The sequence below is a fragment of the Oncorhynchus masou genome, chromosome 16 (assembly GCF_036934945.1).
Source record: "Oncorhynchus masou masou isolate Uvic2021 chromosome 16, UVic_Omas_1.1, whole genome shotgun sequence".
NCBI lineage: Eukaryota > Metazoa > Chordata > Actinopteri > Salmoniformes > Salmonidae > Oncorhynchus > Oncorhynchus masou.
Window position 1 is genome coordinate 27,671,090 of NC_088227.1, and position 16,420 is coordinate 27,687,509.

Consider the following 16,420-nt stretch of genomic DNA (forward strand, 5'->3'; position numbering starts at 1 on the left):
GGAGACAAGCACAAATACAGGTGAAACAGATCAGGGCGTGACACTTTAGTAGTGGTTTCATTGTAGCAATTCGACCTGATTCACACAGTCTCCTTTGAACAATTGATGTTGAGATATGTCTGTTATTTGAACTCTGTGAAGCATTTATTTGGGCTGCAATTTTTTAGGCTGGTAACTCCAATAAACTTATCCTCTGTAGCAGAGGTAACTCTGGGTCTTCCTTTCCTGTGACGGTCCTCACGAGAGCCAGTTTCATCATAGAGCATGATGGTTTTTGTTACTGCACTTGAAGAAACTCTCAAAGTTCTTGAAGTTTTCCGGAGTGACTGACCTTCATGTCTTAATGTAATGATGGACTGACAATTATCTTTGCTGGTCTTGCCATAATATAGATTTGGTCTTTTACCAAATAGGACTATCTTCTGTATACCACCCCTACCTTGTCACAACACAACTGATCGTCTCAAACGCATTAAGAAGGAAAGAAATTCACACCTGTTAATTGAAAGGCACACCTGTTAATTGAAATGCATTCCAGGTGACTACCACATGAAGCTGGTGGAGAGAATGCCAAGAGTGTGTAAAGCTGTCATCAAGGCAATGCGTGGCTACTTTGAAGAATCTCAAATATAAAATATATTTTGATTTGTTTAACAGTTTTATTTGTTTACTACATGATTCCATATGTGTTATTTCATAGTTCTGATGTCTTCACTAGTATTCTACAGTGTAGAAAATAGTACAAAATAAAGAAAAACCCTTAATTGAGTAGGTGTGTCCAAACCTTTGACTGGTACTGTGGTTTAGACAGATTATGATACAAGATTGAAACTGAAACTCTATTTGCTTAGTAAAGTTTGAGTTTCTTTAAACAGGGACATTCAGATATTCTCACGGAACAAATTAATCGTTAAGGGGTTCCTTGTTTTCCATAGCACCTTTATTTAATGTCCAACCATTCCTGAGCAAATATTAAGTATTGTTATTCATTGTCTGTATACATACAACACTTCCACAGTAACTTCGGATCTTATGGAGTCTCGTAAATACCAAAGACTATAAAAACACTATGCATGTTCAAGAAAACTGACACCAAAACTAGTTGTCAAAAGCCATTACTGTATCATACTACTGTTATGAACAAGATCTCTTGATTGATAGTAAACACACATACAATCCCTTCACTCCCATTAGTACTGTTCAGTTTGTGCTTTGGTCTTTTAAAGGATCTCCCATTTCATTAGTGTTGTCATGATCACAGGTGCACTTCCACTTGAGAATAGTTGGGAATAAACAAGGATTCTTTCCGATCCAGAAGACTAAAGTTAAACTAAGCAATAGCAATACATGCTTTTTCCCCCTCATATACAAACTGCTTTTATAAAAGTGCATGGTAATGAATACATGGAAATATTAGTGTTGTTTAAAGTATTATATTCTCTTTGATCTGAAGCAGTATAAGTTTGGAATGTTGTTGTCTTTCTGCTGTGGTTAGCAACAGTTCATCTCCAGGGGGCGGGGTCAGTGAGAGCATGACAGAGGCTGCAGCAGGTTGGAGTTTGTATGCCCTCGGTGATGACCTCTTTGTGACCCCCTGTGTTACCACTTGCCAGGGATGGGCACCCCACACTCATACCATCCCACGAAGGGATGTGGCGTACGCCGGCCGATAGGTCCAAAGTTGACTGGCTCCTGCCTGTAAGAGCGATAGTAACCTGCACAGGCAGAGGACCGGCAGTGTTGTAATGCATTATGAATAGATGTAACACATTTTTTATGCTTTGTTAGAGGATTCTGACTGTTTCTTTTCAGCCTAGGATATTGAGGTTGTCTGTAATCAAGGCTCTGGGACTTAATATTAGCTGGAATATAATTATTTTTAATACCATAAAAACAATTCTACACCAGGCTGTAGGTGAGTGATACATTTTGGGAGTTGATTTATGTTATTGTACCTTGTGCTGTGGGCAGATACGTTGAGAGGCTGGGGGAGCCTGTCCTCCCGTCTAGGTAAGAGTCTACAAACTGGCAGTGGTCCTCCCCATGGCCGAATGTGTCTGCTATACTGTAGAACATTTCTGGAAAGAGAGCGAGAGAGACAGAGATGGGAGAGCCCTCAATGATTAACAACAGAACACACTCTCACACAATATTCATTTATGTAATGAGGCCACAGAGCCCCAAAACCATAAAAAACCCAGTAGCATAGGGAAGAGATGTAAAGAAAGGGTGTGATTCAGATACATGCAGTGAAGGAGTGAGAGAATGAAAGGGAGGGCGAGAGGGTATGGTAGTGAAAGAAGAACGGGAAGCGTAAGGGAGAGAAATGGTGGCGAGATTATAAGAGAGAAAAAAATAGGAGAAACTGTAAAGCAACTTGAATTGATCCAAGACTTGAACTTGAGAGAGAGAGAAGGATATAAAGGAGGAGGAAGGTGAGAAGTAACATCAGTAGTACCTTTCAGCCCATCGCCCATAAAGATTTTGTATCTCAGCGAGTTGCACAGGACCACGCCCACAAACTTTCTGTACCAGGTCCTCTTGACGTACTGGCTGCCCTTACAGGCACTGTGCTGGGGGTTGAATCTGAAGGAGAAGGGGATCCAGATAGGCTCTCCACCTAGAGGGAGGCAGGTAGCCTAGCAGTTAAGACCATTGGGCTCGTCGGCAGGGATTGGTTTGAATCCCTGCAGACTAGGTGAAAAATTTGTCTGTGCCCTTGAGGAAGATACTTAACCCTAGTTGTTCTGGATAAGCGTGTCTTTTAAATAACTACATTTTAAAAGTGTCTGCTAAATGGCATATATTACATAATCTCTAAACTGTTGCGGTGAAGGTTGAGCTCTCAGCATGTCCTTCATGACAGTCCCTCCTGATCTAACAGAGTGCTTACTTAATGCTACACTCACAAAGCTTGTCATTAATACCTACTCTCAACCTGTCAGCTCTAACTGAGCTAGTCAAGACTAACTAATTGACTGCTCTTCCCTCTAGCTGACTCAACGGTTAACACGTCAACTTCTACTGAATTTTTGTTTTCATTTCAGCAATTTACCATCTGTGATGTGCTAGATGCCTTGCTTAAGTTCAGCAATTTACCATCTGTGATGTGCTAGATGCCTTGCTTAAGTTCAGCAATTTACCATCTGTGATGTGTTAGATGCCTTGCTTAAGTTCAGCAATTTACCATCTGTGATGTGCTAGATGCCTTGCTTAAGTTCAGCAATTTACCATCTGTGATGTGCTAGATGCCTTGCTTAAGTTCAGCAATTTACAATCTGTGATGTGCTAGATGCCTTGCTTAAGTTCAGCAATTTACCATCTGTGATGTGCTAGATGCCTTGCTTAAGTTCAGCAATTTACCATCAGTGATGTGCTAGATGCCTTGCTTAAGTTCAGCAATTTACCATCAGTGATGTGCTAGATGCCTTGCTTAAGTTTGATGTAAACAAATTGAGTAGAGCTGATATGTTAGATCCTGTCAACGTGATTGCTGAATCATTTACCCATACTTTTAACCTAACGATTATGTCTGGTACTATCCCCAACGTGGCCCATGTACTCCCCCTTCAGGTGGTGGTGACCCTTGTGACCTAAATAATGATCGCCCTATTTCTAAACTTTCTGTCTAGCTAAAATATAATAATCCTTGATTCATTCTCAGCTAAGATCTTTCTTATCTTTGAAATATATTCTAAATGTACATCAGTTGGGTTTTAGAACAGGTCAAAGCACTATCTCTGCTGCATCCCTAGTTGTAAATCCTGTGGTTAATTGTATAGATAAAAGGCTACATTGTGCTGCCCTCTTCATTGACCTGTCAAAGGTTTTCAATACGGTTAATCACTCACTGCTAATTCAGATGCTTTCATCAATTGGCCTAGACCAGGCTGCATGTAACTGGTTTAAAAATGACTTGACAGATAGGACTCGATGTGGTGTTAACTGACTGATGGTGTTAAATCAGGCTTCCTGGACATTACTAAAGGTGTCCCGCAAGGGTTGATTTTGGGTCCTGTAATTTTCACATTAACAATATCAACTTGCCTGTAAAAAATTGTAACCTGCACTTGTATGCCAATAATAATGTTATGTATGCTATTGCCCCCACAGTCGACAAGGCTCTATCTGAACTAAAGTCTGCCTTCATTGTATTACAGAAAAACTTTATTGACCTGAAATTAGTATTGAATGCAGGTAAAAGTAAGTATATGTTGTTCTCTAGAACGCATAAAAATAACTGATGATTTAAGCATGTACTTTGCATGATGTCTATATTGATTGTGTCCCTGCTTACAAGTATCTGAGCATCTGGATAGATGAAAAGCTATCTTTTAAAAAGCATCATGACGAGTTAGTTTAGAAGCTGAGAATAAAAATGGGCTTATTTTATAGAAATAGGTCCTGCCTCTCAATAAATAGTAGAAATCAGATCATTCAGTCGATGTTCCTATCGATCCTAGACTATGGCGACATCATCTATATGAATGCAGCTGCCACTTCATTACAGCCGTTCGATGCAGTTTATTAAAGCACACTGTGCTTTATTACAGGCGACAATTTTAGCACTCATCACTGCATTCTCTACCAGAACGTTGGTTGTCCCTCTGTGATGTCATCACTGCATTCTCTACCAGACAGAACATTGGTTGTCCCTCTGTGATGTCATCACTGCATTCTCTACCAGAACGTTGGTTGGACCTCTGTGATGTCATCACTGCATTCTCTACCAGAACGTTGGTTGTCCCTCTGTGATGTCATCACTGCATTCTCTACCAGAACGTTGGGTGTCCCTCTTTGATGTCATCACTGCATTCTCTACCAGAACGTTGGTTGTCCCTCTTTGATGTCAACACTGCATTCTCTACTAGAACGTTGGTTGTCCCTCTGTGATGTCATCACTGCATTCTCTACCAGAACGTTGGTTGTCCCTCTGTGATGTCATCACTGCATTCTCTACCAGAATGTTGGTTGTCCCTCTGTGATGTCATCACTGCATTCTCTTCCAGAACGTTGGTTGTCCCTCTTTGATGTCATCACTGCATTCTCTACCAGAACGTTGGTTGTCCCTCTTTGATGTCAACACTGCATTCTCTACCAGAACGTTGGTTGTCCCTCTTTGATGTCATCACTGCATTCTCTACCAGAACGTTGGTTGTCCCTCTTTGATGTCAACACTGCATTCTCTACCAGAACGTTGGTTTTCCCTCTTTGATGTCATCACTGCATTCTCTACCAGAACGTTGGTTGTCCCTCTTTGATGTCATCACTGCATTCTCTACCAGACGTTGGTTGTCCCTCTTTGATGTCACGTAGGTTGATACATTGCTATGTTTTCATATTTATTTCATTTTTTAAAAACACCTTTTTCATGGTATCCAATTGGTAGTTACAGTCTCGCTGCAACTCCCGTAAGGACTCGAGAGACGCAAAGGACAAGATCGTGCGTCCTCCGAAACACGACCCAACAAAGCCACACTGCTTCTTGACACAATGCCCGCTTAATCCAGAAGCCAATGAGTCGGAGGAAACACTGTGTCAGCATGCCTGCCCCCGGCCCGCCACAGGAGTCACTAGAGCGCGATGTGACAAAGACATCCCTGCTGGCCAAACTCTCCCCTCACCCGGACGACGCTGGGCCAATTGTGGGTATCCCGGTTGAGGCCGGCTGCGACAGAGCTTGGACTCGTACCAGGATCTCTAGTGGCACAGCTAGCACTCTGATGCAGTGCCTTAGACCACTGAGCCACTCAGGAGGCCAGGTTTTCATTTATAAAGCCCTTTTACTGTATCTCACACATCTCACATCTTTACTGAACCTTAGACATGTGAGTTACCACACCCGGTCTCAGGGATGCTAGCACGGGAAATTCCTTTGGTCTCTACTGAGTTAGGTAAATCAGTGTTGAGTTTTTTTGCATTTTATTTGTGGAACAATTTTCAAAATGTTCTGATAAGTGTATGTTTTGGTGCCTTTAGGCCAATTCATAACGCTGATTAAGGACCTTATTACTGATGAATGTCTTTGTTTTTCATGACCGTGTTTCTTTCTGCTTGCATTTTGTATTTTTATTTGTATTTGTCTATTCTGTAATTGATGTAATTCAGGGCTCATCTGTAAAATAGACCTTGGCCTCAGTATGACTCCCTGATGAAATAAACTACACTCAACCTGTCAGTTCTCACAGAGCCAGTCAAGACCAACTACACATTCCCTTTATTAACACTTTTCACCATTCCAGTCTCCTTTTCAGATACACAGCGAATTGTGCATAGCACCCAAGGGAAGGGGTAGGAAGGGGTGAGAGGGGAGGGAGTGAACGAGCACCTGCCCCCCTCATCCCCCCTCTTCGAAATACCTGACTGACTCTCTTAATTAAAAACAATAAATACCAAAACTGTACTTTGGCATCATTTTACCACTATGGATGTCAGCCAAGTCCAGTGTATGCCAGTGTAGGTGCATGCAGCCTTTGGTATGCCCCAGACTGTTAACTCCTCACCAGCTCTCTCCAACTGTCACTTTGAGTTTCTTCAAATGACCTGAAGCAGTGATCTTCTAGACTAGAACAATGTAGGCCAACATGTTTTGTCAATATTGTTAGAGTAAGAGTAACATATGAGACATTTCGATACAACTCACCAGGCGGCCGTTCAATAAGAAGAGGGTCGTCTGAAAAACAGAAAACGTTAAAATGAGAGACATGAACCGGAACAGAATTCATACATAAACTAAAAAACAGGATGATACGGACAAGTAGATGTGGCCTTAGTAGATCTAGGATCAGCAAACCTATTTCCAATCCCAGAACCACAACCATTTGCAGGCACAAAGCAAAACTGACCCTAGAACAGTATTTAGCAACCTCACCTAATACTCATACAGACCTGATTCAGTGACATAGGTGAGCGTATCGCTAACCGGTCCCAGCCCAAAGATATTCTTTGCCTGGACTTTGAAGTAGTACCTGAGGTAAAAAACAACCAAGACAAAATAGTGTGTATTAGAGAGAGCCATTACTACAGGCGTTACTGAGGCCAGTTCTCTGTTTCCACATGGAAGATGTTTAGACCGTAATGACTATAGCAGATGGCTGGAAGGGAGGCAGAACTCGACTCCTGCACCATCAGAGAGGAGCGAGGGAGGCAGACTATAGCAGATGGCTAGGAAGGGAGGCAGCACTCGACTCCTGCACCATCAGAGAGGAGCGAGGGAGGCAGACTATAGCAGATGGCTGGAAGGGAGGCAGAACTCGACTCCTGCACCATCAGAGAGGAGCGAGGGAGGCAGACTATAGCAGATGGCTGGAAGGGAGGCAGAACTCGACTCCTGCATCGTCAGAGAGGAGTGAGAGAGGCAGACTATAGCAGATGGCTAGGAAGGGAGGCAGAACTCGACTCCTGCATCGTCAGAGAGGAGTGGGGGAGGCAGATTTAAGAGAATACTGTTTTTATGTTCCTATAGCAGGTAGAAAGAGATAAAGAAAGAGGGGGAATAGGGTAGATTGAAAGAGGGGGAATGAGGGAGAGAGGTAGGGTGAGTGAGAGAGAGAGAGGGAGGAAGAGAAAGAGAAAGACCTCAAAGCAGCAATTTCACAAAGAGAGCATTTCTGTATGACACAACGTCCCTCCTGATCGATATAAAGCAGACTTTGAGCTCTGGGCCCGCATCCACAAAGCAACTCAGAGTAGGAGTGCTGATCTAGGATCAGTTTGACATTTTAGATCATAACGAGTAAGAAAAAAAAAATATTATATATTATATTGTCAGATCCTAGATCAGTACACCTACTCTGAGAAACTTTAGTCTCGGTGTGTTTTAAATACAGTGTAGGAATTATTCAATCGCCTCAGATTCAAAACAACACCCTGAGACAAGACTTTTTGCAATCTTTTCCATACCGTGGACAATGTGTGTGTGTGTGTTCTCCCTCCACTTCAGGGTTACGTACAGTAACTTGACGGTCCACTAATTTCCACCCAAACCCTTTAACGAGAGAGAGATTCTCATATAACTTTTGTCTATATACCTTGACTTCATATCTAGAGTTGTCTATCTTGTAACTACAGTTCTGGTGTAAGTAGGAGAGTTTCATGCCCTATAGCCCTTGAGTGAGCAGCATTCTTCACCCTGTGCTTATTAAGCAGACCGATGTCTAGGAGGTGTAGGATTGCTGCATTGGTGTGTGTGTCTATGTGAAGACATGTCTATGAGGTGTAGACTACTACCCCCCCCCCCCCCCCCCACACACACACACACACACACACCTGGAGACATCTGCCTCCATATAGACACACACACGTAGTGTTTCTTCAGTGCAGAGAAACTGAAATGTATACATGTCTTCAGATTTCTCCTTATATACAGCCAGCTCCAAGCAGCGTAGACCCTCACTCGGCCTGGCTCAGTTCAACCTTTCATGGACAATTATAAACTGTCAATCACTCTACCCGTCTTTTGCACGTAAAGTTTTTACTCATACGCACACACACACTGACACAGATGTACACACACACATCCACCCATACACAAGTCATATGCACACACACACAGACACACATGCACACAGACACACACACACACAAACCACAGGGCAAAAGCTAACGCATGTTCAGTAGGCTTCTAAATTCCGAAGTTATGAATTTAGGAACATCTGTCTCTGTGTGTGCGTGCATGTGCATGTCCGCAGTGTCAGTGGATGATGTGTGTGATGTTCGTGGGACAACTCAGAATGTGTGTGTGTGACAGAGACAAATGTGCTGTTGTGTGTAGGATTAAATGTGTCTGCCTGTGCATGGCTAACACCTGAGCGTGAAACTTTGACTCGGGTATGAACCTTTGGCTCGGGTATGAACCTTTGGCTCGGGTATGAACCTTTGGCTCGGGTATGAACCTTTGGCTCGGGTATGAACCTTTGGCTCGGGTATGAACCATTGGCTCGGGTATGAACCTTTGGCTCGGGTATGAACCATTGGCTCGGGTATGAACCTTTGGCTCGGGTATGAACCTTTGGCTCGGGTATGAACCTTTGGCTTGGGTATGAACCTTTGGCTCGGGTATGAACCCTTGGCTTGGGTATGAACCATTGGCTCGGGTATGAACCATTGGCTTGGGCCTGGCTGTCAGAAGGAGGGGAAAGGTCTGGACAGCCCATATCTTAACTAACTTGCCTAGTTAACCTCTTGAAACTCTGGGGGCGCAATTTCATTTTTGGATGAAAAACATTCCTGTTTTAAACAAGATATTTTGTCACAAAAAGATGCTTGACTATGCATATTTGGAAAGAAAACACTCTGAATTTTCCAGAACTGCAAAGATATTGTCTGTGGGTGCCCTAGAACGGGAGCTACAGGCAAAACCAAGATGAAACGGCAACCAGGAAATCAGCAGGATTTTTGAGGCTCCGTTTTCCATTGTCTTCTTATATGGCTGTGAATGCGAGAGGAATGAGCCTGCCCTTTCTGTCGTTTCCCCAAGGTGTCTGCAGCATTGTGACGTATTTGTAGGCATATCATTGGAAGATTGACCATAAGAGACTACATTTTCCAGGTGTCCGCCCGATGTCCTCCGTCGAAATTGGTGCGTTATTTTGAAAAATAAAAGCATATTTTGAAAATCTGAGATGACAATGTTGTTAACCTGTTGCGTCGTGCAATCCCGGATCCGGGATTCTATTTATAGCCTCAAGCTCATTAGCATAACGCAACGTTAACTATTCATGAAAATCGCAAATGAAATGAAATAAATATATTTGCTCTCAAGCTTAGACTTTTGTTAACAACACTGTCATCTCAGATTTTCAAAATATGCTTTTGAACCATAGCAATTCACTAATTTGTGTAAGAGTATGCTAAGCTAGCTTAGCATTTTGAGTAGCATTTAGCACGCAACATTTTCACAAAAACCAGAAAACCAAATAAATAAAATCATTTACCTTTGAAGAGCTTCGGATGTTTTCAATGTGGAGACTCTCAGTTACATAGCAAATGCGCAGTTTTTCCTGAAAGCGTCTGTGTGTAGGAGAAATCGCTCCGTTTTGTACATCACATTTGGCTACCGAAACAAACCGAAAATTCAGTCACCAACAACGTCAAACTTTTTCCGAATTAACTCCATAATATCGACCGAAACATGGCAAACGTTGTTTGGAATCAATCCTCAAGGTGTTTTTTCACATATCTCTTCATTGATATATCGTTCGTGGAAGCATGCTTTCTTCTCTGAATTCCATGGAAAAATACTTGCAGCTGAGTTTTGCGCACCAATTTCGGCGCAGGACACCGGGCGGACACCTGGTAAATGTGGTCTCTTATGGTCAATCTTCCAATGATATGCCTACAAATACGTCACAATGCTGCAGACACCTTGGGGAAACGACAGAAAGGGCAGACTCATTCCTCTCGCGTTAACAGCCATATAAGGAGACAATGGAAAACGGAGCCTCAAAAATCCTGCTCATTTCCTGGATGCCGTCTCATCTTGGTTTTGTCTGTAGCTCACGTTCTAGGGCACGCACAGAGAATATCTTTGCAGTTCTGGACACGTCAGAGTGTTTTCTTTCCAAAGCTACCAATTATATGCATAGTCGAGCATCTTTTTGTGACAAAATATTGCGCTTAAAACGGGCACGTCTTTTTATCCAAAAATGATATAGCGCCCCTAGAGTTTCAAGAGGTTAAGAAAAGGCTAAGCTTGAGAGCAGGCGCATTATTTTCATTTTATTTGCGATTTTCAGAAATCGTTAACGCTGCGTTATGCTAATGAGCCTGAGGCTTTATTCACAATCCCGGATCCGGGATGGGGAGTATCAAGAGGTTAAATAAAGGTTGAATAAATAATATATATATATATATATATATATATATATATATATATATATATATATATATAAACCTGTCCCCCTTACCAACTGTAACCTTGGAAACACATAACCTTGGGTATGGTGCAGAGCTGTGTGTGTGTGTGTGTGTCTGTATCTGTGTCTGTGTCTGTGTGTGTGTGTGTCTATGTATGTGTCTGCCCATCACTGAACTGGTCAGGTTTCCCGCTTATGATGTATTGACACACCTGCTCTGCATGAACTGTTTTCTGCTGTGTAACACCCCCCCTCTCTCTCTTTCTCTCTCTCTTTCTCTCTCTCCCTCTCTCTCTCTCTCTCTCTCACTCTCTATCTCTCTTTCTCTATCTCTCTCTCTCTCTTTCTCTTTTTTGCCTATTTCTCTCTCATGTGAGAATGAATCTCATGTATAATATTAACCCTGGAAACAGAGTTATGGAGTGTTTAAGGTTGAAGTTGTGTGTGTTTCTTTCCTCTCTGTGGAGCTGAATAGACTGGGAGAGTGTGAGAGAGAAGCAGGTACATAGAGAGAGAGAAACAGGCAGAGAGAGAGATAGGGAAAGAGAGAGAAACAGGTAGAGAGAGAGATAGGGAAACAGGTACATAGAGAGAGAGAGAGAGAGATAGGGAAACAGGTACATAGAGAGAGAGAAACAGGAAGAGAGAGAGAGAGCGGGAAACAGGTACATAGAGAGAGAGAAACAGGTAGAGAGAGAGATAGGGAAACAGGTACATAGAGAGAGAGAAACAGGTAGAGAGAAACAGGTAGAGAGAGAGAGATAGGGAAACAGGTACATAGAGAGAGAGAAACAGGTAGAGAGAGAGAGAGCGTGAAACAGATACATAGAGAGAGAAACATGCAGAGAGAGAGAGAGAAAGGAAGAGAAACAGGTACATAGAGAAAGAAAGAAAGAAACATCGAGAAAAAGAGGGTGGTAGTTTATTTGGACTGGCTAATCACAAAAGGTCAGTGGTTCAAGCACAGTGTAGGCTGCTCACTCCATGAGCGCACAGTCGAGCTACCAAGAACTCATTAGCATCCAAACGTTATCTCCGTTCACATTGCATAGAGCAAAAAAGATAAATCTGACCCAGAAACAGAGTTTATTTTGGGTCAACTCTTTTCAGCGAACTGTGTCCAACTCCAAAATAGTACCCATAACCTTTTTAGATATTACATTTGAGAGAAAATAGCAACAACCTCCCTAGGTTTGTATGCTTAGATCCCGCTACCAGGATCGATATGACAACAGCCAGTGAAAGTGCAGGGCGCCAAATTCAATCAACAGAAATCTCACAATTAAAATTCCTCAAGCATACAAGTATTTCACACCATTTTAAAGATAAACTTGTTGTTAATCCCACCACAGTGTCCGATTTCAAAAAGGCTTTACGACGAAAGCACACCAAACGATTATGTTAGGTCAGTACCTAGTCACAGAAAAACACAGCCATTTTCCAGCCAAAGAGAGGAGTCACAAAAAGCAGAAATAGAGATAAAATTAATCACTAACCTTTGATGATCTTTATCAGATGACACTCATAGGACTTCATGTTACACAATACATGTATGTTTTGTTCAATAAAGTTCATATTTCTATCCAAAAATCTCAGTTTACATTTGCGCGTTACGTTCAGTAATGTTTTGCTTCCAAAACATCCGGTAATTTTGCAGAGAGCCACATCAATTTACAGAAATATTCATCATGAATGTTGATGAAAATACAAATGTTATGCATGGAACTTTAGATAAACTTCTCCTTAATGCATTGCTGTGTCAGATTTAAAAAAAGCTTTACCAAAAAAGCATACCATGCAATAATCTGAGTACAGCGCTCAGACACAAAAACAAGCCATACAGATATCCACCATGTTGTGGAGTCAGTAAAAGTCAGAAATCGCGTTATAAATATTAACTTACCATTGATGATCTTCATCAGAATGCACTCCCAGGAATCGCAGTTCCACAATAAATGTTTGTTTTGTTCGATAAAGTCCATCATTTATGTCGAAATACCTCCTTTTTGTTCCCGCCTTGATTTCACAAATCCAAATTCAAGACGCGCTGGTCAGATGAAAAGTAAAGAATTCCATTACAGTTCGTAGAAACATGTCAAACGATATATAGAATCAATCTTTAGGATGTTTTTAACATAAATCTTCAATAATGTTTCAACCGGAGAATTCCTTTTGTCTTTAGAAAGGAAAAGGAACGCAGCTACCTCTCACGGGAGTGCATGTGATCAGCTCATGGCAGACACCTGATTGAAAGAGCTCTCATTCCCCCCTCCTTCACAGTAGCAGCCTGAAACAAGGTTCTAAAGACTGTTGACATCTAGTGGAAGCCTTAGGAAGTGCAATATGACCGCATAGACACTGTATATTCAATAGGCAATGAGCTGAAAAACTTCAAACCTCAGATTTCCCACTTCCTGGTTGGATTTTTTTCTCAGGTGTTTGCCTGCCATTTGAGTTTTGTTATACTCACAGACATCATTCAAACAGTTTTAGAAACTTCAGAGTGTTTTCTATCCAAATCTACTAATATGCATATCTTAGCTTCTGGGCCTGAGTAGCAGGCAGTTTACTCTGGGCACCTTATTCATCCAAGTGACTCAGTACTACCCCCCAGCCATAAGAAGTTAACTAAAGAAGCGTATGTTTTCATACGCATCTTTAGAAAGATGCAACCTGTAAACCATAAGGAACACAGCCCTACATCATAACAGTGCCACGTGTTTTATCTGTCTGTGTGTGTGTGTGTGTGTGTGTGTGTGTGTGTGTGTGTGTGTGTGTGTGTGTGTGTGTGTGTGTGTGTGTGTGTGTGTGTGTGTGTGTGTGTGGCGCTGGTGTCAGCTCTATGTACATTCCTGTGTGAGTCTCAGTGGAGTATCTCAGCACGTTGTTTTCAGGGTGATTTCAACGTGTTTTCAAACCTGCCTCTATCCAGTCAGCTCTGATTTATGTCACTCTGAGGGCTTATTCACTTAAATAACCATTACAATACCACACTTTGCTGGTCTCTGACTGGGCCTGATATCACAACTGTAAATACACAACCATTGTATTACACACAGATACAGTGTACACATGTTGTGTCTCTAACATCACTGAGACCTACCGGGAACAATAATCATTTAAACACACATTCCAATACCCTGTAGCTATAAACACTTACACACAGATGCAAACACGCAGCCAAACACCTGCACAGACTGCACACAAATCGGTATCGAAACTATGACCCGTAAAATCTCTCAAATCTTTTGTTTGTGTACCCGGTCCCTCGCATCAGATTATACCCAGAGTTTGAACATTGAATACACAACACGCATGAACACACACACACACGCACGCACGCACGCACACACACACACAGACAGACACACACACACACACACACACACACACACACACACACACACACACACACACACACACACACACACACACACACACACACACACACACACACACACACACACACACACACACCAGAGCATATTCTCACCTGGAGTTGGGTTTGAGGTTCTCCACAGCCAGGTGTGTGCCACTGGAAGCGCTGGAGGACCACCTGTTGTTGAGGATGTCATCATATGAGGCGCTGTGGACCATGTAGCCTGCAGGGGTCACACACATGGCAAGGGTCAGGGGGCAAAAGTCACGAGAAATTACAGAAGAGAGACAGATCCATTTTGAAGTTTAAGAAAGAGGTGGCCATCTTGTTTGTGTGGTCTGAGTTTTCAGAGGAAAGATTTTCATTTTATAGGAGAGTGATTGGAGCCAGGACAACAATCATAATTAATTTTAAAGGTATCAATGGTTTTAAACTAGAGATAAGTCACATTGTGGATCTGCCAACCACTACCCATACCGAGCCTCTCTGTTTCTCACCTCTTCTTTTGCCTCTGCTCTCTCTCACACACAGGAGGGCAATCCAACATAAAGCCCCAGGCCAGTGTGTGAGTCGAGAGTTCATGGAATGCTCAGATCATGCCACTCAGCCAGTGGAAACTCTACGAGTGCCAGGTTCACCGCTTCCCGCCACATCAAGCCACGATGTGTTCCTATTGAATGTTTTAGGACCTAATATTTCTGCTGAAGCAAGGACAACACAGCTGGCTCAAGATTGTGTTGTTCCCTCTTTCTCTCCCACTATTGCAGCCTGTCACTCACTTCTTCTCCTCCTCTCCTCCTTTAATGTTCTCTCACCCCAGCTATCTCTCTCCCTCTCTTTCTTTCCTCTGATCATTTTCCTGATAACTGAGAGAAGACAGGAACTGTAGTATATGATAACAAATAGCCCAGTGATTATACTAAACAATGTGAATGAGAGACAGATGAAGAGGAGAGGGGATAAGTAACACAATTTGCAACACATCTGGAAAACCACATGAGAGAGAAAGAGCGAGATCGGAAAGGAAGTGATAGGGGTGTGGAGAGAGAGAGGGGGGAGGGGTCAAGTACAGCCTCCTTTACAGTAATCAAAACTCTGCAGCACTGACAGAATACTCTTGACACTTACATTGTATTTACAGGACTAGGAAGCTGCTAGTCACCCTGCGTGACATTGTGGTCCACTCCCCTGACACCATGTCGTCCTTTAGTGGGATGGCCCAGTCCAGTCCACTCACCTGACACCATGTCGTCCTTTAGTGGGATGGCCTAGTCCAGTCCACTCCCCTGACACCATGTCGTCCTTCAGGGGGATGGCCCAGTCCAGTCCACTCACCTGACACCATGTCGTCCTTTAGTGGGATGGCCCAGTCCAGTCCACTCACCTGACACCATGTCGTCCTTCAGGGGGATGGCCCAGTCCAGTCCACTCCCCTGACACCATGTCGTCCTTCAGGGGGATGGCCCAGTCCAGTCCACTCCCCTGACACCATGTCGTCCTTCAGGGGGATGGCCCAGTCCAGTCCACTCACCTGACACCATGTCGTCCTTCAGGGGGATGCCCCAGTCCAGTCCACTCCCCTGACACCATGTCGTCCTTCAGGGGGATGGCCCAGTCCAGTCCACTCACCTGACACCATGTCGTCCTTCAGGGGGATGGCCCAGTCCAGGATGACGAACGAGTGACAGCCTTCCATGGCGACCACGGTGATGTTGTGGGGCTTGTTCTTGGGCGGCTGTTTCTGATTGGAGGCCAGGCTGTCTTTCTTGAACAGGTTCTCCAAGACGTCCACCTGGAGGTATTCCAGAGCCTCTGTCAGCGAGCACGGAGCACCCGGATCCTTCTGGATGAAGTTCACGTACGGAGCTGTAGGGAGGGATGGCAGTGGAGGGATGGGAGTGGAGTGGGGATGGGAAAGCAGGAAGATGGTTGATCAATTATGTTACATTGTTGCTGGTTTTACGCTCCAATCAAGAAACCCTTTGGGAGAGCACCGGTTTTCGTTGGACTACATCTTACTGAACACTAAAACAATTTTGTTGATACAAGAAGGCAATGTTGTAACATCTGCTGGTGGACAATAAAGTCTCATATGACAATATTTGGCAACAATCTATTGTGTTTAGAAGCCAGTTCATGAGAGTCTCTCTGTTAGTCAGGAGTTCAGGAGAAGTAAGACTGGGTG

The 16,420-nt window shown here is 43.1% G+C and overlaps 1 protein-coding gene across 2 annotated transcripts in view; it reads right to left on the minus strand.

Moving 5' to 3' along the window:
• Positions 1 to 657: 657 nt before the first annotated feature.
• fndc1 (fibronectin type III domain containing 1) overlaps positions 658 to 16,420 on the minus strand; it is a 79,997-nt gene continuing 64,234 nt past the window's right edge. For both annotated transcript variants that reach the window (XM_064991380.1, XM_064991379.1), the window contains 7 exons: positions 15,865 to 16,101; positions 14,350 to 14,458; positions 6,889 to 6,968; positions 6,644 to 6,673; positions 2,459 to 2,620; positions 1,956 to 2,078; positions 658 to 1,715 (listed from right to left, as the gene is read on the minus strand). In XM_064991380.1, coding sequence (XP_064847452.1) covers positions 1,600 to 1,715; positions 1,956 to 2,078; positions 2,459 to 2,620; positions 6,644 to 6,673; positions 6,889 to 6,968; positions 14,350 to 14,458; positions 15,865 to 16,101 — 857 coding nt within the window. In that variant the 3' untranslated portion in view covers positions 658 to 1,599. The remainder of the gene's footprint in view (positions 1,716 to 1,955; positions 2,079 to 2,458; positions 2,621 to 6,643; positions 6,674 to 6,888; positions 6,969 to 14,349; positions 14,459 to 15,864; positions 16,102 to 16,420) is intronic.